This window comes from Bactrocera neohumeralis, chromosome 2 (genome assembly GCF_024586455.1).
Source record: "Bactrocera neohumeralis isolate Rockhampton chromosome 2, APGP_CSIRO_Bneo_wtdbg2-racon-allhic-juicebox.fasta_v2, whole genome shotgun sequence".
NCBI lineage: Eukaryota > Metazoa > Arthropoda > Insecta > Diptera > Tephritidae > Bactrocera > Bactrocera neohumeralis.
The window spans coordinates 317,636-340,849 of record NC_065919.1 but is presented as its reverse complement, the minus strand read 5'-3'; the positions used below and the strand labels follow the sequence as shown (position 1 = coordinate 340,849).

The 23,214-nt window shown below is 39.9% G+C and overlaps 1 protein-coding gene across 2 annotated transcripts in view; it reads right to left on the bottom strand.

Annotated features, from left to right (window-relative positions):
• Positions 1-18,825, bottom strand: part of LOC126767779 (steroid receptor seven-up, isoforms B/C) — a 36,693-nt gene extending 17,868 nt beyond the window's left edge. Inside the window, exons 1-3 of one of the 2 annotated variants that reach the window (XM_050485406.1) lie at positions 18,561-18,810; positions 17,271-18,408; positions 14-163 (exon numbers count right to left, since the gene is read on the bottom strand). In XM_050485406.1, the coding sequence (XP_050341363.1) occupies positions 14-163; positions 17,271-18,018 (898 nt within the window). In that variant the 5' untranslated portion in view covers positions 18,019-18,408; positions 18,561-18,810. Of the gene's footprint in view, positions 1-13; positions 164-17,270 lie in introns of both variants that reach the window. The other variant, XM_050485407.1, reaches the window with a different exon arrangement.
• Positions 18,826-23,214: the final 4,389 nt, after the last annotated feature.

Sequence of the window (23,214 nt, the reverse complement as noted above, 5' to 3'; positions counted from 1 at the left end):
GATTTTCGCTTACCTTCGCGTCGCATTCCCATTTTCAGGCACTTTCTTAAACGGCAATATTGACATTGGTTTCGGTGATGTTGGTCGATCGGGCAATTTCTGCTCCCCCGACACGAGTACGTTAAGTTGCGGCGCACCGAGCGCTTGAAGAACGATTTGCAACCTAAAATAAGAAAGAATTCTTGTTAAAAACTGTGGAAATCAATATTTGGAAAGCTTAAAATTAGGAAAAATTAGGAAAAAGTCAGTAAAAACGTAAAACAAATATTCCCGAATTGTCTGGGCTCCAGATTAGTTTGAAATATCTGATTGCAAGATGAAGTAAAAGGCGAGTGAGCCCAGTTATGTCAGACAGTAGAAGAAGATTAAAAGTAATACTCCGAAGCAGTGACTACCTGTTAACATGTGAAAATGGGGAAAATGTCCTGAGCTGGCCTGTTTTTTAAGCTTTAAATGCGCACGTGAATTACATTTAGATGAAGCCTTACAATTTTCGTTCCCAGTTGCATTAGACAGTGCACAACAAGCGAACAAAACTGCAGAAAAACGTCGTGAAAAATGAGAAACTAAAGCCTTGAAATCCTTTCGAAGCCATTTTGCAACGAATTGCTCAACGATTCAAATATATATCCACTGTGAGCAAAATAAGCTGTAAAAACCAAAGGCGATTAAGCAAATGTAAAGGAAAAAGCTTCGGAAATCACAAGCGAGTGTGCGCAGACTTTTGTGGTTTCTTAGCAGCCATTTTCCAATTGGCAACGCGGTGTACAAGCAGACTGCGCAAAACCCCATCAATGCACAGTAGCGTATAATAAAACCGTTTCTTGGCACTTTACCTATGGCGAGGGCGTCAATTCAATCAAAACCAAGTTTGGAATGCTGCTTAAAGATTCAATTGAATTGTCATTTGGAGTTGAAGTGAACCGTTTTCATTTTAGAAATTCCTAACTACTTTTAGCTGTCTAATGTGAATGAAATCTAATTTGTTAATGTTTATGTGCGGTTGTTCTGGCAGATAACAAATAGTATCGACTGCAAACAGGCGCCTGCCTTGGCCAAGGCTACGATACGTTTCCATTAAGTCAGACCGTCAAAAATATTTATGTATCAGCAGAATCCTTCTGAATAACAGCAAAAACAACAACTACAGAGAAGTATCGTTTTTCTCGTTACATTTGTGTAAAGCAGAATAGAATATGTTTGAATTGGTAATGGAGGCCTCCCAGGAGGTGCAGAGCGACAATCGACCACCAGCAACCAGTTTCAATATTATATGCGGCAGTAAGCGGCAGACAGAGGTAAAGATTCAGCGAGTTGCCGAAAATCTGGGAAAATATGTTGCAAAACAATGACCAAGTGAACGAGCGATTGCGCGTGCGCACACCACAAAAGCAGCATAGCGTGGGCAGATATGATACAATGAATGAAAACAAAGAAAAACGAAATCCTAAAAAATTGCACAAGAAGATACCGCTGCTACGACGCACGATGCGGGCGTGGCAGCAGCAGTAATTGGGCATCTCCGGTAAGCGCCGAATTGTTAGCGACGAAATTAAAAGTCATAATCGCGCTGACCAGTCGAAACTTGACCAAACTAAAACAACAACCGCGTACACAAAGAGTACCAATCAAAACGAAATTACGACAACAAGCATTCAATTCAAATAGTCCAGTCCTAAAACACCAAACCATGTTTTAGCACACTTGATGTTATTTCCAATTTGCGGGCCCACCCTTCTGTGGTCATTGAAAGTTCTCGCGGCGGGGTTAGCGATAGATCGACTGCGCGCAAGTTAGACGAGCTTATTTTCCCATATCATCAATTATCATATATAAAACTCTGAAAGTGTTGGATAAAACACATTTATGTTTACAACAAAATCATCTTGATGTGTTGACTACCATATTAATTCTTTTAATCGTTCAAAGAATTATTCATCGAATATGGACCGAGTTCATCACTATTTTACTATTCCACTCTTTAACTATTTTCGATTGCCGATTTGCTTTTCAAGAAACGCTTTACTAATTATATATGTATTTATGTATAGTGCGAAAATGAGTGGCCGAAAGTCAAGTCTACGTAAATGTACACCACCACTCTGGACATCTGTTTCTCAACTCCATCTTACTAGCATACGAGCATGCTTCCCTCTCTGCCATCCGAAGCATTCATAGGTCTTTATCATTATTTCAGATTATTATACTGCGCGCACTGATCTCTGGCTGAAGTATCTCCATCTGCAGCTAGGTATCTTCATCAATAGGTATAAGCGATACTCCAGCACACTCTCACACGGCCGCACAAGGCATCGCTTTGAGACTAAGAAGAAGAGCTCCAGATGCTGCTGAGATATATTGGGCGCATATGGGCAGTGCTGCACGTAATGTGCAAGAAGTTCAGAAATAATCAAATGGATAAATAAAATAAATAGGATTTCAACACAACCAAACAGTAAAAGAGGAAAGCATTCACAGCAAAGCTGTCCCGCTGCTCGCGTAGCTAAGAGAGTGTGCTTATTGCAAGGAAATAAAAAAGGCGCAATGAAGCTATGGCTTGGAAAAAATCGTGACTCAAGAAATATCGTTGTTTTGCGATCGTATGGATCGTTTATTGTTTGTACGTGTGCATCAAACGCTAGGAGCCGCGTGCGCGCTCAAGCACCCCCACCTTCGCGGTGCTATATGAGCAATAGGAGCTGTGTACTTACATAGGAAGTAGTACGTACATAGTTAACCAAACAGCTGATGCCAACACAAACATCCTGACACGTATAAACACATGCATATATGTACGTATCTAAGATTGCTTGTTTACAAGGCGAAGAGGCATGCATATGTTGTTTGTAGGTCTTGCTTGCTTCAACCAGAAAATGGCGAACCCATATTGGAAATGTTAGCGGACGGTGGGCTATGAGCGGTTAGTACGATAGGGCGAAACACGAGAATTTTGATGATGACTTTACAGCTTAAAAGGAATTTTATGAGCAGCCACCATTGTTTGAGATATTGTGAGAAATTTTTTAAATTTATAGACGAGTGAGAGCAGCTACATCTGCATATACATATATACTATATATAGCGGATAATTCGATTGCCATCTACATATAGCGAATTACACCCGAATTTCGGCCTGTCATCATATTCCGCCTATCGGCAAATTTGCCCCATTCACAGGCAAGTTTTTCTTTACCTACAATTTTTTCTAACGAAAGAAAACTTAGCTTCGACGAACTAGTTTAAAAAGCAAACATCATTTATTTCCATTCTGCGTCAATTGAAGCTTGCAGATTAACATGTTGAGATACTTCTGTGGCGACACAAAATTAGGAGCACCTAAACATTGACTCTGCCAAGAAGGCGGAGAAGCGAAGAGCGAACTATTCGTAGCTATTCCGTGTGTGGCCAGAGACCAGCGGGCATCAGCGGTTCCAACTGCTTGAGTGGCACAACAAACTAAATGCGCTGTTGTTACATTTAACAGTAAATTCTTGTAGTAATGTTGCTACATTGATGCGCAGCCACCGTAGAAAAAAGCCAAATCGCCCAACAACAATAGTCTTGGCAATGAGTGGCGTTTCAACGTCCAGCGGCGCGGCGTTAGGTGAACGTATCTCTGATATGCATTTGGTTAATTGAATCCCATTAAAGGTAATTTTATGGGAGGCGTTAAGCCAAGAAACGTGTGCAACTAGTTCGCCATTAACGTGACTCGAAGGAAATGTGCAATGTTGAGGACTAAAATTGTTTTGATATTTAGGGTTTTAACGGAATAAAGATATCTGAAATGAAATGATGCAACAAGCATCAGAAGAAGGGCCTAAAAACGCGCCATATCTACGACATCTATCGTAAAGCTTTAGCACTGTGAGAGTTATAGCCTTCTTTGTTGCCTTCAGTATCAAGCACATACCTACAGCTGAACGGTAGCTCTTCCCTGAATCAGGTTATACTTATGCAGGTAATTTGACCACAATTAATGATAACCGCTTGGATAGTTACCAAGAAAGTGTTCTACTAAACAAGTATGTATAGAGGTGGCTAGCAGTTGCCACTTATTTGCTGCATCAGCATCAACCGAAAGCCGAAACATGGCGCAAAGCAATAAAACTGTCACAATCACTCAAAGCAACAAATAAACTTGTCCAATTGTGAAGGGAATTGCAAGATCAACAAAAAGATATATCACACAAGCTGCAGAAGGCCGAAAAAAGGATGTTAACAGAGTTCAGTTGAGATTTCCATATAATTTCGTTGTTTATGTAGTCGCGCCGCCAGCAATAACTACTACTGCAACAACAACAGAAACACTGTAGAAAGAGGACGGAAACGACTCTGAGATGTCAACAGCTGATAGGAAGGTCGTAGAGCGGTCATGCATCGAGATATCTGCAATGCGTTTCAAAGAAGCAAAATATCGGTGCTTAATGTGTTACTTTTGTTGTTGTCATTACGCTTTCGTTTCAATTTACGTTGTAATCCTGCCGATTGACTTTGTGTTACTTTTCTTTTTAACGTATAGAAAACTAATATCTAATAATCAGTTTTTCAAAAAAAGTAAGCAATATTACTAATTGCGTAACTACGAAGTCACAATTGCCAACAACGCAACCGTAACTCTTCAGCACCACATTGCGACAATTAACGCATAAAGCTTTTCACTATCAAGTAATTGATCTGGGGCTGAAGAGCATGAGTTTGTGTATTATTCGTGGAATCTTCGAAACTAGGCTAGTAATTATGCATTGCTGAAGATTACTGCAGAACTGTTCTCGGGTGTTGTGGACTTACAGTGCATGACCATGGTACCGTGATTCGGTAATGAAAGTGTATGCATTTTAGCACGCGCATGCGCACATGCAATAACGCTGCAATGCTCCGTGCCGCAAATTAAAGCATGAAATTGCTTGCGCAATAACAACAATTCCAAGCCTCTCAGCAAGCTTGTCAAAAATAGAATAAAAATTTGATAAGCCTAAATAAAAACACTAACTACATTTGCAGAATACACTCGGAAAGATGTTGGCACAGCATTGGTAAATGACTTATGTGGCACCTCAACAAGTGACTCTTAGTGGGACAATTCATACTTCAAATACGCGAAAAAAGAGGGTTGTTGTTCTAGTCCGCTATCGATTAAGAAACACAATCCGATAAAAGCAACACAAATCGAAAAGTATTAGTCCCTCTGTGCAGCCGCCCTGTGATTCACCTTAGCGCCACTCTGTGTTTCCAAAACAATTTGAAGCGGTAACACTTTTCGAAGCTAGCATTGCAAATACAACTATTGCAAGGCAACAACAAATAATAGCAAATTATTCAATACGAATAGGAAAACGATGCTGGCGCTATGTAGTTATATGTATGTGTATGTGTTCATTAATGCTCGAAGCCAACACCCAAAGCGTCGGCGGCGCTTATTGCCTGGAACTGATAATGATGTTGCCCCAATCAAAAGCCAAACAGACAAATGCTTCTGCGCTCAGACGCTGGTAATTAGCACACAGCAGCAAATTCAATTTAACTTATGGAGAGGGGCAAAAGCTGTCTGGGAACACTCTGATAAACACCGAGCATTATAGCGGTGCTTAAATAAGAACAACAACGAAGGAAAAACGACAGAAACAACGGAGTGGCGCGCACGCGTTGTAAGCACACTGCGCATGCGCCATTACATGCCACTAGAATTCATTGCACCGCACTGCAGAAATAAAGTATTATAAATAATAACGAGAGCAACTGCACCGGCACCGGCACCGGCACCGGCACTTGGCTTCACCTACTCCCCCACATAAGGCAGCACACCACCACATGCTTTGATATGAGTAATTGCCACATAAGTCTACTAAACTGCAGCCAAAGTAATTAGCAGTCGAGATTAATGCAGAAGGTAACTAAGCGACTAACACGGAAGCCGAATTTCTGCGCGATCGTCATAGCAATCATTGTGCGGTGAAGGAGGCAGATTCATAGGCAAGCGAATAAACTGTATTATGTACATACATACACATCAGTTATAGTAACAGTGAGAAACAATTTTCTTTCTGTTAATTTTGTAGTGCATATCATGTACTAGAACAGAAAAGTTAGGCTAGATGTTACCAGTACACAACCAAAACGTAAAGAATAGTAGTGCCTTCCATCATAAATAGTTGAAGCTGTAGCATATTGTTAAGGTTTGTTTCATATAAGCTCCCAGATATATCGATAGTTGTAAGATTGTGACAAACATATGGCCATATATCGCACTGTATGTCAGAGTTTATATAAACGTCACACATAATAAGCGACTTTTAACAACTTTGGGTCGTATAATAAATATTTTGTAGTGGGGCACGTTGGCATAAGTAAATGTACATTGTCTCATTTACGAGTTAATACTTGCTTCCGCTTCTTCTCCATCGCACATCGATAAATGCATGTGTGGAAATTGTTGTGATAGCATATGAACGAGCATGAACTTAGCTAATTTAACGTCAAGTTAGTGAGGGAACAACTTTGCCGCAGGTACTTAGGCATGAGAGATGTGCGATAATGTCTAAGGCAACAACAACTGCTGCAAAAGTAACGCGACCATTCTACATGGAAGGTGTTGTAACTGTTGTAAGCGTTGTTCGCCGCGAATTATTGCCTGATAATAACTGGAACAGATGATATGGCTAAGCTAAAGCCTAGAACATTTCAACTTGAACTACAACTTGCGCGTCAATCAGGCAGAAATGATTTTAGGAATCTTAACGGAAATATGCCCTTTCGCTCAAGCTCATAAAACGGCATCAGCTAATTAATATTTGAGTAATCTTACTTAAATGGGGGGCAGGAGCTTCGATACGAACCCATTTCGACTTCGTTTTAAGCAGATGCAGATTTTTTGAAAAAAGAGCTTCGAGTACATGAAATGAAAACTCATAACAACAATAATCATTTTTTTGCAAAGTACAATTTTCATTCGCTTAACATTCATAGCGAAACCGTGAATCATAGCGGCGCTCGCTCCAGTCATTCCAACCTTGGCGGCATAAAATCGACTTTTTTAAGCGGGAGTATGGCCAATTTGAAAATGCGCTTAAGAACTTTCCACTTAAGTAAGTCGAAAGCTTAAAGGTACAACTCCACCACTAGAAAATGACTAAGAGAACTTGCTCATACACATGTCTATTTACGCTTATAATTTGACCGATCACCCTTCTCTCCTTCATGTTCATTGCTGACCGTGCAGCGTCTCACTAAAACGTTAGTTACGCTCATGCAATAAAATTCAACGAACTAAAGCGTTAAATCAGCAAAAGATGCAAACAAACGAACAAACGAACAAACTGACGGACTGATGAAGTTGGGCATAGGTGGGCTCGTAGAGGGACGAGGAGACTGAGGGGCAGATAGATGGCTAGGTGGCAACGTAGCGCGCAGATATGAGTCTGACTGCGGTCTATTCACACGGCGTCCATACCGCACGGACTAGCTGAGCCGGCTCCAACTTACAGCGCGGCGCACCGGAACGGCAAGTACGAGTGTGTGCCCGAAGATGAGGTATGTGGCAGCCGCGTTGCCAGCACGGAACAAGACATGCATTTGCTGGGGCGCGCGTGTGCAACCAAAAGCAATCGCAGAATAATAGAAAACACTGGCAGAATGAAGGAAGGCAGAAGCATGCAGCCAAGCCAGACCATCGGCAAAAACTATGTACAAACAAAACTACAATGCTATCATTATCCAGGTGCCAAGTGAATGGACTACAGTAATAACAACAACAAATGATAGAAACACACAAACAATAATGGCTATTGGAAGAACAATAAATAGAATGAGATTTTCCACAACACCAACAGCATTGCCGTCCAGATAACCGATATACGGTATGTATGTACATACGTATGTACATGCTTGCGAGCTTAAACTAGACAAAGCAACAACTCCCATTGTAAGTACTGTTGCACATTGCTTTAGCTTCGTTCGCGACCAAAGCAATAACAGCAAAATCATTGAGGAAAAAATCGAAAAGCATAAGTTACAATATTTTTGATTCATGTGTTGTAACGCAGGGTGTGTATGCGTATTGCACGTGTGCAAATGTGAATGTGCAATGGCCTTTAGTACTCACTATTCGCAGCGGATTTGTTTGCTAGTATATCCTCAACCATAGAGGGCCACCACCAAGCTTGGATTACAAATGTACGGGAAACTCCCTCCAACTGTTGCAGCGTTGGTCATGTGGAGAGCCGTGGTGCGATATTAGATAGATGCAATCAAATGTGGCAAATCGAAATTCAACAGTTTAAAAAATAAACAGAAAATGCTTTAATCGAAGGGTGCATGAGACGAAATAAAAACCGAATTTATTTGGTAGATTTAAGTTACTTTCGATAGAATAAATGGCAATAAAAGAGTAAAAAGTAAGCGCTGATTTAGACATGTAAGTATATTCGAAAATCTGTGATCCAAAAATCGTACATTTAATTTCATTGCAGAAATATTTTGGGCCGTATTAGTTTACAAATCCTTCTTTACGAACGAACATCCTGACATTTTGACGAAATTACCTTAATTGGCCAGCGATTGTGGCTAATGCAAGCAAAGCAAAGCAAACACTGGAGTGTTGCAACATTGAATATGGTACATACATACAAACTTGTTGGCTGAGCAAAGTCTGCATCGATCACCAACCAAAAACTGTTGCATTAAATAACCGGGCTGACGCCGACCGTACGTACAACGTTAAGTACCACAGTTAAGTAGTCGGTGGTGTGGTTATCGATATCGCTTTTGCTGTTGCTGTTGTAGCTCGTGCAACGCGACGGCCCAACGTGCAATAATTAATTAAACCGTTATATTACACAAAAGTTTGTGGCGATTCGAGAGTAGCTAAGCAAGAAAACGATCACGACTTGCTGCCCTAGACAATTCTCTCAAAGCACCCAATGAGGTGACAGTGTCGGCTACGAATCGTGCCCAAGAGGGTTTGTCTGCTCTCGATATAAAAAGTAAAAACATTTTAAGATCTGTTTTTCAGAAGTTCTAGGCTTCGGTTCAGGTAGGCTGCTGTAATTGTTGTAGCTATGTTATTTGTTCTACAAGCGCGCTTAAATGACTACAACGTACGAGGAAGTATCAGTGCTGTGGAGGTTCGGTGCTTTAGCGGGGCAGTAATTTTTGGCTGGCGTCACTGTTATCGCATCTGTTTCTCATTTAGTCTCGCTTGTGAGTTTGTAGTTATTGTTATTGCTTTACCGTTGTTGCAACCTGTGGTTGTTTTGTTGTTATATTGTTTGTTGTCGATATTTCCCGTTTCAGTCTCGATTGGTAATTATTTGTGTCTGTTTGATGCTTGGGGATCGGGTTGGGGGTTGGACTTGTCGTAAAGTAATTTTGGATTTTGCTTTTGGTTGGCATAGTTGTGGTGTCTCCTAATCAACAGTTATCCCTAATGTTCTTAATGATGGCCAACATTTAATTAGCAGTTGTGTTTCAACGGAAAACTAACTTCAAATTTTCCCACGCTTAATAAGAGATAGACATTCGAAATGACACTGGCTAAAGAGGTCGAAAGCGAAAGCGGAGGGTGCAACGATACTCACCGCAAACTACCTCAACGGAATGGAATGCTTGTGTCAAGAGAATCTTAGGGTATTCAAATTCATTGCTTCGAAAGACAATATTAAACTGTTTCCGCAGAGCTCATTATCGTTCGAAATCCGCACTTACGCAATTAAAAAATACCATACGCAATAATCTAGCTACATAAATTGTTTGCGCTTGGACATGCAAACGTCATGGATAAACACATGCTTACGCATGAATGTACATATGTATGTATGACGGTGGAAGTTAAGTTAACCTTTGCAAATATGCTTGAACCTCAGAACTGGACTCTGGTCCGCAAGCTAAGCATATGACTTTGCACGGTCATACATGTACATATAGTAGTTACATTTACATAATATAATATAAACATATACACTGCAGGTACTGTTACAGACAAGCAAGCAGTGACGCTAATTAATAAAAGTGTAAATAATCATTAAAATGCAACGGAATGGCCCCAAAAGCAGCATAAAAGCAACAACAAGTATTATGCACAATTTAATGGAATACTCTAGAACTACATTGTCGCAGGCAGTGATCAGGAGTGACTACCAACTAGCGGCACTGCATATTTCCATACCTGCTGGTCTATTGTGTACGTTTGAATCGCTGATAGCGGTCTAATAGAAAAGTTGAAACTGCACAGAAGACAAGCGAAATGCATACGAGTGATGCCCGCGCGCGTCTTACGGAATTAATGCGAGCAATAAATCAGCTACTTAGTGAGCTGACGCTTTGCCGCTGCGCCATTTAGTCGACAGCGTCGTTGGCCAGCGGCGCATGCGTGCCATTGAACGAGGGAAAAATTGTCAACTAGCACAGACGAAAACCATTACTTGTGTGTGGCTTCATTCATGACGCGATGAGAATGTTTAACATTCATAATTTTATGCATTTGAAATTAGTAGCAAATAGAAAAGGCAAACGCCGTAGATAGTAAATTGTCATACAACTTCTTTATATTCAAAAGAAATCATTCAACTCAATGAGCACGGGGAGTCAGTGGGGAGATGCTGAGCAGCCCCGAAAGATGAGTGCGAGGCCATCCTCAACGAAATAAAAAAAAATGTTGCAAATAAAATTATTATAAATAACAGTAAAAAAGCAGAAAGGGGCAAGGGAAGCAGTCAATGGTAACCAGTTCCCACGTTCAATAATTAAAGCGTTCCCTGTGGCACGATGGTGTTGCAGAAGCGCGACTCTGTTAATTTAATCACATGCAGCCTACAAGCAATGCCTGGGCCACTAGCGACGAGTATACCGTACGCCCTGCAACTTCTTGCAAGATATGCTGATGCTTACGTACTTTTAGTTAGGTTGATTGTCGAATTATCAAACAATTCGTGTGGACACAGTAAGCGCAACTTTTTCGACCGAATGAGATCCCTCCTCCGACTCTGACCGATGGACATAGCGGATGTAGGTAGTGAATATGTGATTGTGTACTAGATAACTGTTATTGTGTAGTTTAATGTTGGCGGTTTGAATTATGTTTAATTTGAAAAGTGGCAAACAACTTGTGTGGCCTTTTAATTAAATCCATTATGCGATGTAGCTGCTCCTTTTAACGGCCCTGTCACTAGTTGTGCATTATATAAGAGCAAATTTTTGTATTATATCCGTTAAAGAACCCCAGTGAATATTCAAAATAACCGGTAATTACGTTCATAAAAGAGAAAAGCAAGGATAGCTGAGGCTGCAACTCTTATACAACTAACTAGTATAACCCTTCAGGTATATAAGTTTCTTCAAATATTTTCGAATGTATGACAAAGTAGAAAAAAACCTATACATTTATTTTATTTCAATCACAATCTTGCTAATTATACCCTGAACAGAGTATACATACAAGTTTGCCACGATGAAAACACATTCAGAAGAATACGTCGGAGACCTTATAATATAAATATATGTACTTATATCCAAAGAATTAGCATGGCGGGACGAATTATCTCTTAGTTTTTCAGATATCCAATTGAAATTTTTTACACTCGGTTTTCTCCCCAGGAAATTGTGCATTTGTCGGAACTGTCGATATCGGACCACTATACCATACAGCCGTCATACAACATGAATGATTGGAATCAAGTGCTTCCTTGGAAAGTTTCCTCATTTAACGGTATATGTATATTGAAGACATTTTGCATGAATTATTGCATGAAGCGATGATCTCCGAAGAAATTTAGGATCAGATCATTATAGTATATAGCAGCCATACAAACTGGCCAATCAAAATCAAGTTCTGGCAAGAAAACTTTTGCATTTCTGAAGGGTTTTTAGCTTCGGTGCAACCGAAGTTAAAGATTTTTATTGTATTCCTTATAATTTTTCTTAGACTAACAAAATTACTCTTGAATTTAAATGTTAAAGAAAATAAGAATAAGTTTATGACAAATTAAGACCGCAAGAGGTAGTGACATGTTTTGGTTTCAACAGAACGTTCAACCATAGCTCTCTCGTCTCCCCGCCATACATATTCTAGCCAGTAATCTCTTCGCCTTTACCTCATCGCCCTAGTACCCGTGCATCTACCAGCAAGTTAAAACAGTTGCGGCCAAACTTACCAAAGTCGACTTTTGCTTTCATTCGCCCTTTTATGAGATGTTCGCATATTTTGTTTTTTATTGTTGTCTTTATTCTGCAGGCAAAAACTGTGTGCTTCTTCTTCGGTGACTTATTATTTGGTCGTTAACATGCTCATGACAATGCCGTCCCGCCCCCTTCACGTATGCACATATTTTCACTGCGCTCCTGTCCGTCCGTATGCCTTCGTCAGTCTGTCTGGGTATATAATGCAGCATTTCATTTGGATTTATTTCAGTATAAAAAATTCAACAAAGACATCGTAAAGCAGGAACTTCAACGCTCACTACCTTCATTGCGCAGATCTCGCAACATTTAACGCAGGAAAACCAATGCGGCTTAAAGTCGTTTGAGCTTCGCTATTTTGGCACAATAATTTATCAAAATTTGCTATGCTTATGCAAAACATAAGTTCAGACTGCGTACATATGTATGTACTTAGAAAAGAGAGAGAGAGGTTTCAATTTTCTGTTGCAGCTTCTTTTGGTGACTGGGGTGGGGGAATCACTTCGAAATAACAAAATCCTGTTTTTATGGTAGTGGTAGTGACATGTTTTGATGTTATTTGCATGCGTGCTTATGAGAAGTTCAAAATTCAATTTTCAAATTTCCCTGCTCTGACTAATAAGAAATCAACCAAATGTCCAATGGAAAGGGAAGAGAATCAGGGGGATATCGCCAATTAATAAATTTTCCCAGAGTCTTCCGATTCTGTTCATTAACATTCTTTTTGTGCAAAGGCAGGCTTGAGCTGAAAATCTGCAGTAATAAGTGGGCGTGGTTGTACTCCTCATTGCAACATTTATTGCAGGCTCTTAGTTTCCTCTTATTTTTTCGTTTTTATTTATTATACTTATGCTTAAATGCTTTGCCCTTTACATTTGTGTGCATGTTTGTTTGTGCCAATGAGTGTTTTCGCACATGATCAGATACTACGCCTCAGTTAGACTCTTCACACACGAAAATTATTTGCGCGTCGGTGTGTACATACATACATATATATGTATGAACATGATTTATGTGATATTTCGGTGAAGCTTAACAAAAGTTATCAAAATGAATTCAAAGAACAAAGGCGCCAACATTCAAGGAAAAATATTGGGCATTTCCAACATTTTGGATTTTTATTAATTTTGGCTGTTATTAATTTTACACGATTTTTAAAAAATTTACTTAAAATAAAATATAAAAATTCAAGCACGCAATTAATGTTGTGTTAAGGTGTTCGTGCTCAGGGATTTGGTAAATTTACCATATGAATGAGTCACAACATGGTTACAATTTCAGTTTGCGACCAATTTTAGGAAGGTTTTCTGAAAACAATAGACGGTATTCAGTATATTCCCGTCAGGAGAAGCTGCTCATATTTTCCATCAGCCGTTATAGGTTCTTCCATGTGTAGGATGAACTACAATTAGGACCAATTGGGAGAAGAAATTTGGTCAAGTCAAAGTGTGAGCACTTCCCCGTTCATAGGTGTCATTTTAGCAGATTGTCTAACATGTCAAGAGTAAATTTTTAGGAGTTTCGCGTTGTGAATTTACAATTTATATTAGTTAAATATCGAATAATGTTCGTACACCTATAGAATTAGTTGCTTAAGTAAATTGAAATATTAAACCTTGAGTAAACTAGAATATTTTATTAAACTTAGCAGAATGGCACAGCAAACTCTCCGCGCTCTCCACAAAAGCGCTTGTTGCTGGCACATTTTCTTAATGGTCGATGTACGAGTATGAAGTACCCCATTGGCTTTCTTCTTTCCGCTTCAATAAAAATAAAAAAACGGAAATATGAAATAAGAAAAATCGGCTTATCTACATAGGGGCACAACAGCACGTCTATCCATCTATTCCTACATGTCCTTTCGCAATAGACACCGTGTCCAGCACGACTACTCAACTGATCTTAGCGCTTTTCGGTACAGTGTATCCATCACCACTGCAATTTTCATTTACGTGCGCTTATGTGCTTATATTTGCCAGATATCTGTGGGTACTTTTAAAAGAAATCGCGTTTGCCACAATTAATCTTCTTGTATGAGCATGTCGGTAGATTGGTATGAGCGTACATATTACATATGTACATACATACATATGTGTGTACACATGCACGTATAAGAAAAGCCAGTTGGGATAGGTGGCAGAGAACGAGGCAACGCCGCAGTAAGGTTTCATCGTCTTGCGCTGAGATGGGGATGGCTTGGCATGACATGAAAGCATTTGAGGTGTGCAAGCAGCAGACATATAACAACATAGATACAACAAAAACCAAAGCAAGAACAACAAACGTAGTAACGGGCACTGACTGGCCATATGAACGTTTGAGCATGCACACATCCATATGGATACAAACACAACAGAGGCATGACTAGGCCAAACGTAAGCACTGAACACCAAACAAAGAATTCACAAAAACAACAATACCATACAGCAGATACGACGGGATCTTTGCGTTGTTCAGATAGATGAGGGAATACCTGTGAGGTGGACGAGAAAACGAAATGAACACGCATAGTTCACCTCTCGCAATTGTGGCTCATGCTGTTATCGGTGGTAAATATTCAGGCGAATGCCGGCTCCTATTTAAAAGTTTTTGAGATTTTCCTAAGCTTCATAACAAATTTGGCACGCTGTTCTACAAACAAAGTGATTAGCAATTTAGGCACGATGATCACATGCTTTCATTTAACATTTGCAGAAGAATATCTTTGAAGAAATGTTATGCCTTGATATCTACTTATGCTTATGGTATTTGCAAGTTCATAGTCGTTGCCCAACAGTGTTGTGCGTTCGGTTTGTAAGCGCACATAACTTTTGCAACAAATAGTTGCACGCTCAATCCCAACTTCTAGCCAACTGAAGCCACAACAGCTTAAAGTGTGCTATCAACGGCCGATCTTATTGTATGCACCTCGCGTAAGTGTTAAGAATTGCCGCGGCAACCGCACGCTCTACTCCGCTCTGCACTGTGACTTGGACTTGGGTAGAGTTCCGTATAGCTGTGTCTGTGTGGGTAATAGGGTTGCCCATACGAAATATGAGCAAGAAAAAATAAAGATTCGTAAAAGATGATTGCTATCAGATCTGCTATATCTTGAAGAACCTCTTAAGAACAACAACAATAGTAATAAGCGGATATATGCGTAACTATGTAAAAAGAGAACATCCCAAAAGCTTAGTACGCTTTCATGTGACCATCTCCCGCTGGACATAGATAGACTTAGCAGAAGTTTGCCGGCACTGTGGACTTTGTGTTACTGTATTATATCATAAAAAGTGTCGTTTCTATGAAGTTAATATTTGTCTTTCCTTCATACATCTAAGTACATAAATGTACGTCTTTCTTTCTAAGTAATTGATAATAATGGAATTTTCAGCGTCCTCTCAGTATGCAGTTTTCTTTGTCCTGCCTCATCTGCCTCTGCATGAAGCCAGTATGGTGTGGCAAACAGAGTGAAGCGACTATTACTATCAGATCTGCTACATTTATATACTACAAACACTTGCTCATTCGTCCGTGTGTTCTCCCTCAGATTTTTTAGAACGAAGGCGCGCACTTAAGTGTGTAATTTGCATGTTTGCACAATAATTGCTTTTGAAAAATTGCAATTATCTAGATATGAAATGAGACATTCGTGAATTCAGGCGCGCGAACTGCCTAAGCGCTTGTGTGTTTAGTCGCGATGCTGGCGGGCCGCCCGCTCAACTGTTAGGTTGGTAGCTGATTGCCCGCCAGATGGCTCTGACTTCTTATCTTATCGGTTAATCAGTTGGGGAGCCGACGGAGATAACTGCAGTTCTTCCGATTGTGCGACAGAAATGTGCTATTGTTAGTCTAACTTTGATTACCTTTTCATTAAGACTTTTTAACATATTCACATGAAGACTCGCTTTTGTAGGCGAGTATAATGCCTCATAATTGAATTGAAGTAATTTATCAGTAATTTGGTGGCGCTTTTTCAACATCATCATCATAAAAGTTCGAAATGGGGCCACACCGGTTAAGCATCACTTAACATGCCAAAAGCGCACAAACTCATTCTGATGAGTTTTGTATTATTATTTAGTAACATTATTCAGTGTGCGCAATAACTGATCAGTTATTCAATCGCACGTATCACTTTTTTATGGACGTATTGTTATTGTAGTGTAGGCTTTCGCCAACTCATCAAACTCTCATAATTCACCTGAACTGTCAAAATTCAACGAAAGCGGCAGGCACGCTTCGCAGCATCAGCAACAATGGAACAACGCCGCAGTTTAGGCCCCCTGTGCCGCCAAATATCCCCACTTCACGCCGGCGACTAAGCATTGAGCTATCAAACTATCAAACCATACGAATTTCTAGTTTCCGCTGTCCGTGTGTTGGAGGGGTTTCTCTTCGGTCATCGTCGAGAGCGTGGCACCTTACCTACATACATATATTTGTACATTCGTACAACCCTGCAAACCGCTTGTCATCTGGTCGCGCTTACCAATCCTTCGCTGATTTGCAGCATTCCACTATTTGTTAAATATTTCAACCAAGTAGAGAAAAATAATGCTAAAGTTATGAATCGTGAATATCAGTCTATAATGACTTCGCATTTACCCTCCCAAACACACCAACACATAACGAGCACATATCTGGATTTTGACAGCCGCACTTTCAAGGGACTCTGCTCATGCATCGGCCTATGGTTTATTGGCAATATGGCAATTGAAACATCATTGCGTTATATTGCGTACACTCACGTGACATATTGAATGACATTTTTTGATTTGTGATTTGGAAATTTTGATAACGCTTTTGACTTGTAGTGAGTGTTTTCTATTTCGGGGTCAACGATTGTATAAGATTGGGCGCATATTGTGCAGTGGCGATAAAGTTTTTTGCGATTTGATTCTATTTGCAATAACAATCCAATGTAAAATCGTAAGGTTCACGATTTAAACATTTCAATTAATAATTATAATCTCCATGTACTATCTCTGGGATTATAGGAACTAAAAAAGCTTTGAGCACGCCATGTTATTTTATCACTAGAGAAATTAAATCGACTTTTGCCACGAATTTTGCCAAATATATAGGTACAGAATGTATAAGAATGTACGATCACTTACCTTCGCAGGTGAATTGGCCATAGTGTTTGCCGGAGCTCTTGTCTCCGCACACCACACACTCGATGTTTTGTTTGCAGTCCATGTTCTGTTTGGAGTCGCTGTTGCTGCTCTGTGAATGTAAACTATTCGCCTGGGAACTAGGCGTTGTGCTTCCACCGCCGCCGCCGCTATTTCCTCCACCGCCCGCTGTAGTGCTCGCACCTAAACAACTCGATCCCGCCTGTTGGCCTTTGATCATGACTCCCAATTCTTGCCCATGATTTTGTTGGGCAGCCGCGGCATGATGCACTGCCGCTGCATGGTGCGCTGCTGCACTAGCCGCTGCTGAAGCTGCCGTCAGGCTGGAGAGATCCTCTTTGATTGCATGGTGACCGCTTTGGTTGTGTGTATTGGATTGACCGCCGGCACCCGTTAGTCCAGAAATGTCCTGCTTGATACCGGCCGACTGTTGACTGGCAACGCTAGATGGCGTTGTGCCGCCGCCAGTGCTCACTGAACTGCCACCTGCACCTGCTGTGCCCGCCAACGAGCCGGGTCCAGCGGAAGCATGCAAATGACCGCCTAGGTTGGGATCGTGCCATGCGGAGGGCGGTGGAACACCCAGCGCCATGGAGCGGGGTAGACCGAGATCAAAAGCGGACAGCTCTGCACCGGACTGCGGTCGCGGATTAAAGAAACCAGGAGCAGTGGATGGGGACGCGCACATGACGCCGCCACCATACACGCTCAACGAATTGTGAGTGATCATTTTGGCGGCTTGCGGGGTGTAAGAGGGAAATGAAGTATGCACTTTGCAAATATCCCGTCAACGGTAGACGGGACGGTACCGTTTTACTGGCTAGCCCAGGTGGTGTATATATCTGTATTGTAATCAAGTGTATATTTGCGCGTTTGTTCGCACTGCGTGATTTTTTAATACTTTTTTAATTTCACAAAATGAAACATATGCAAAACTTCAGAACTGTTTATTCCATTTAATTTTGTATTTTTTATCTGTATATTCTTTCAGCCAGCATTCATTTTCTGAATGGTGAATTTCTTTTCATAACACTCATATATATGTATTTTCACTTTATTATTCTTTATGGCCGGAAAAGATTTTCTGGTAAACACTTTTTGTAGATAACGCGTTGCTGCGCTGGAAAATATATTAAAAATTAATCAAAATTTCTTTTTTTTACAACTTAGATATTCTGAATCACACTACGCGCGTATTTTATTGAATTTCTTAAATTGATGTATTCAGTTGACTTTGTAAATATCTTTAATTTTTGTTTAATTGTCACACACTTAGTAAAATATGAGATATTCTCCGTCTTGACATAACTACGCAACGAGATATAAGAATAACTTTATTCAAAGATTCGGAAGATATGCGCGTCATGCGAACTAAAATTTTTTGCTGTTTTCGTAAGGCCTTTTAGAGCCTGACTGGCAAAACATTCGTGGCAAAAGGTACACGACCCGACCCGACTCGACCGTTTCGACCTAACGACACATCACACAAATCTCTCATTCCACCACTCAATGCTACCACATTGCCACTATGAGCGCAATATAAAACACACTGGCGCAGAGCTCTGAGCGAAGATAAACAACCATACGCTCAAGACAAAAGCAGCAGTGCTGCTAGCCCCAGTCAACCACCCTGAAATCTAAATCGTGCCTTCATTTGTCTGCACCTCTCGCACGCCCAGCGTCAGATAGCAACCGCATTTGAGTGGAAGTTGCACTGCCTCGCTCACTCGCAAGTGCTGCGTCTGGGCGGTACAGATGTACCAGAGGTGGTGGTAGTGTTGGTGGTGTTGTTTGTAGTGGTATAAGCGATTTCGTGGCCTATGTCTGCGCTCTATGGCCGGGCAAGACCCCCAAAGTGTTTGGTAGAGTCGACACATCCATTAGAACTCACTCGCAGTGTGTTTGGTGTTTATGCTTCAGCGCTGGTTCAATGCAGTTGGGAGACACGACATTTCCACTCCACTCACACCAGGTAAAAGAGCTCATATCATTCGCACTTAGATTTTTTTCTCCTTTTGTTCATGTGAGTTTTCGAATTGAGAGTTGTGGTATGAGAACATTAGTTTGTTAGGTTTGTGTGAGATAGAGTTCGTCGTAGAGCGGTGCAAAGAGTGAGGCCTGCATTGAACTCATTTTTCTTATTAGTACATTTACTTCGTATCTGTGAGCTGGCTTTTGCGTTTTAAATATACCACATCAAGTCGTTGTTGTTTCTGTTGCAGCTACTTACTTGACAGTTTTAAGTGTGTTGTTGCTATTGTTACTTTTTTCTCTTTTTACATTAATCGCAAAAAGCGCAAAACAATACGAAAATGATAAGCAAAAAGTATTGTTCGCTCGATAAGAGCGTAAAAGCCACTTAAAGTGAAAAGCTTTACTCCACTTCACTAAATCCCTCCCAAATTTTTAATGACTTCGTATGATAGTTTGCGATACTTTACTGGCCATGTTGGTGTTTCTGTTTCTCCATCCGTTCGCTGGTTAAAATGTTTGTGTCTTTGACAGCATCGCTTTTGGTTGGTTAATTTATGGAAATGCTGTTAACCAGCCAAATGCACATACTCATAACTCATAGGCAAATTAAATTGAATACATTGAAATTCCGATATGTAATGTGCATATGTATGTACATAATTATATATGTACATACATATCTAACTTACCTAAATCGAAATCTGGAAAGCAAATGTAAATCATCATTAGGTATCACCTAATCAGAATGCTAATTCGAACACAAATGCCTCATTATCAACAGAAGTCCAATTAGATTTATAAACACTCACTATCGTCGGAATCGAAGGTATCTCTTATGGTTGGTTAATAAGATGTGTAGCATTAAAATTAAAGCATTGAAACACCCAAATGATCACATGATTTCAAGAATAGGGAAAATATTTTCAAAAATACGAATATCCACGCAAGCGTGTACATACTCATTTGTTTACAAATCAAGGTCTAATATTCTACTTGTATAATCGAATTACTATTGAGAATGTCTCTCAAATTTAAATCCTATTAGACTTACAACTTCTACAATCGAACTAATTCAATATTCCGCAATAGCAAGGAAAAATAGTTAGTCAACTAAGGTTTCTGAGTGACAAAGTTAATGTTACCTTTGGCATTCTGCTCACTCCAAACGGCTACTTCTATGCTGTCCCTTGGCCATAGCTCTAACTAGAATATACTAGGTCACATAATTGGATTTTTGCGTGACAGTTAGACTTTTATGTGTGAATGTGTTTGCGATATGGGAATATGTACAAAAATGAATGAGCGTCTGAACTGAAAAATATGTTCTAATGTATTTTCTCTGCCTTATGTTTTACTAACTTAATGAGAATAATACGCAAACTAAAATTTCGTCATCAAACTACTTAACAAGCACGTTCTCGCCCATAGTCCATCTTATCTAAATATGTGAAAGAAGATTTAAAGTTTACCAAAAGTTGTGGACAGTGGAACGATCCGACCCATGACTACATAACCTTTGTGAATTAAAATAATTATTGAAAATCCTTTTCTATTCTGTTTGACATTTATAAGTAAAGTAAAGTTGAATAATGAGCCGCAAGACACAAAACATCTTCTTCGACCTTACGTAAATGTTATATTTTTTGTTAGACCGCTGACCCTCATGTCCATCCTCCAACTGTTTGTATTAATATTGCAATTAAATTTTCTAATTCAAAACGACGTCACAATATTTTTACTTATATACTTACTATGTACATACATATGTGCATATGTATATACTAATATACAGATGTGGCATTATTTAATTTATTCATTCATTTGATTATTTAAAATATGCACCTTTATGCGTTTTAGATATAGGTTGGAATATACATACATATGTATGTATGTACATACATATGCACATACATATACATACATACATATGTACATGTGCTCTTTAATAGCCAAAATTAACAATATGAACTAACCGTTCGTCGCAAATACTTCAAATACCGTTGTAACTGTATATTGCTTTGAATTTCGGAGATGCCAGCGGCTTTCAAGTCCAGTTAACAGCTCAGAGGGCAAATACTGATACTAACACTTTGCTCTACATTTAAAAATGACATACTTTACATATTTACTATGGTTAGTGCAGCTGGTTAGAGGGCAATAAGTGCCTCTCATACTAGACGTCCAAGAAAAATGTCAGAACAGTTCTTCCATTTTCACTGAGTCAGCCACTGAAAACAGTTTTTTGTATTGGATGTCTTTTTACCGTTAAGCTTTAGCACAAGTACATACATACTATGTATTTACAATATGTATGTATGTATGTATGTCTGCAAGTAAATGTCAAGAGGGGCTTGGAGTACTGATATGACGGTCGGGGAGCAGGCGTACAATTGGATGATAAACGAGTAAGTATCATGGACAGGGTTGGTTGATTAAAAGCTTATTTTTTTATTTTACTGAACAGCCAGCTCTCTTTCCTGGCTTTGGTTCACTTTGCGCAGAGCTCCTCCTCGTTCGATGTGGTAGGGCGCGATAACGAATACAAAAAGAGGTGCTAATATCTGCTAACCCATACAGACAGGGATCAGTTTTGCTCCATGTCAAAAGAGCAATGGGGTTTACAATTTTCTTACTGTGCAAGCAACCTCAATACTGCAACGCAGACGCCAAGCCACACCATATTAATTCCATTCATTTTCTTATTGGAATTGTTATTATATTTTTCTTGTTTGAACGAAATTCCAATTGGTATTCAGAGGTGACAGAAAAACTCACTCAAAATATTGAATTGAGAACCTACTTGCATTAGTCGAACAGCAAAGAAGTGCAGATGAGCGCTCTTGCGTTTGCCTGCTTCTCGCTATTAGCTTTCGTTGAGTTTCTCTCTCGGAAAACTTAACCACATTTGAATTGAGTGTGTGTCGGTGCGCTTGCTCGCACTCGCTTAAGTTGAGTGTACGCCCCTATTGGCCATCAGAATTGCACATATGCTTTCTCGCTCTCACTTCTCTTCTCTTTCATTCATTTAAAAGCATTTTTTGTCCACCTCCGATGTATAGGAATTCACTATCGAATTATTCTTACCGGACCAGCCGAGATCTCTTTTGCTCTAACTGCTGGAGCTTAGCCCATGTGCCACGAAGCATCCAATTGGTATTGTTGTAATTGCTTGGACAACCGTTTGTTTGTTTGATTTGAATCGAGTTGCCCAACTTAACATTGCTCCTTTTTCTGTCTGTGTTTGATGAATATATTGTTGTTGCATTTGTGCTTTGATTGCAAATGGAACTAATCGCAGCGCTCTCAGCATCTTTGGAGCCCCGCCAACCCATCGAGAGTACATACATATGTATATGCATAACTTCGGTTGTTGCTTGTCGCTGACTCAATAGTCGTCGGCGAGGTTCTGGTCGTCGGCGAGCAGAGTTCGCGCATATGTATGCATTGCACCTCCACCCTTTCGGGTTAAATACTGACAACCCTATTTGAGCGGCTTTTTGCACTTCATGAACATTTGAAGGCAGTCACCGAACCAAGCACACCTCTCGTCTGCTCACTCACCGGAAGGTATTTGGACGCCATTATTGTGGGCGGTTATGCCACCTCCACTTCCTTTTCTTACTAATACCGATTGTACAACAATAACAACGGCTCAAATTTGTTGTTTGAGGGCAACTGATTGTTGTACTACTATCTTAATGAATTTTATTTCCTTTTTACACTTTGAATCTAATTTTCATATTAAAGACTTGCTCTGTTGAGTTGTCATTGGATGTTCTTAGAAAAATATTTCATTGCTCTTCGAAAAAAATTTAATTTAAACAAATTTCAAACTTACTGCTGACTTAGGGCACAAGCTTGCTAAGCCCACTTTTGATGAAAATTTTGACTATAATGCTATAAAATACATCTGCTCTCTATGAAGAGATACGGAAAATTCACAAGAACTCTG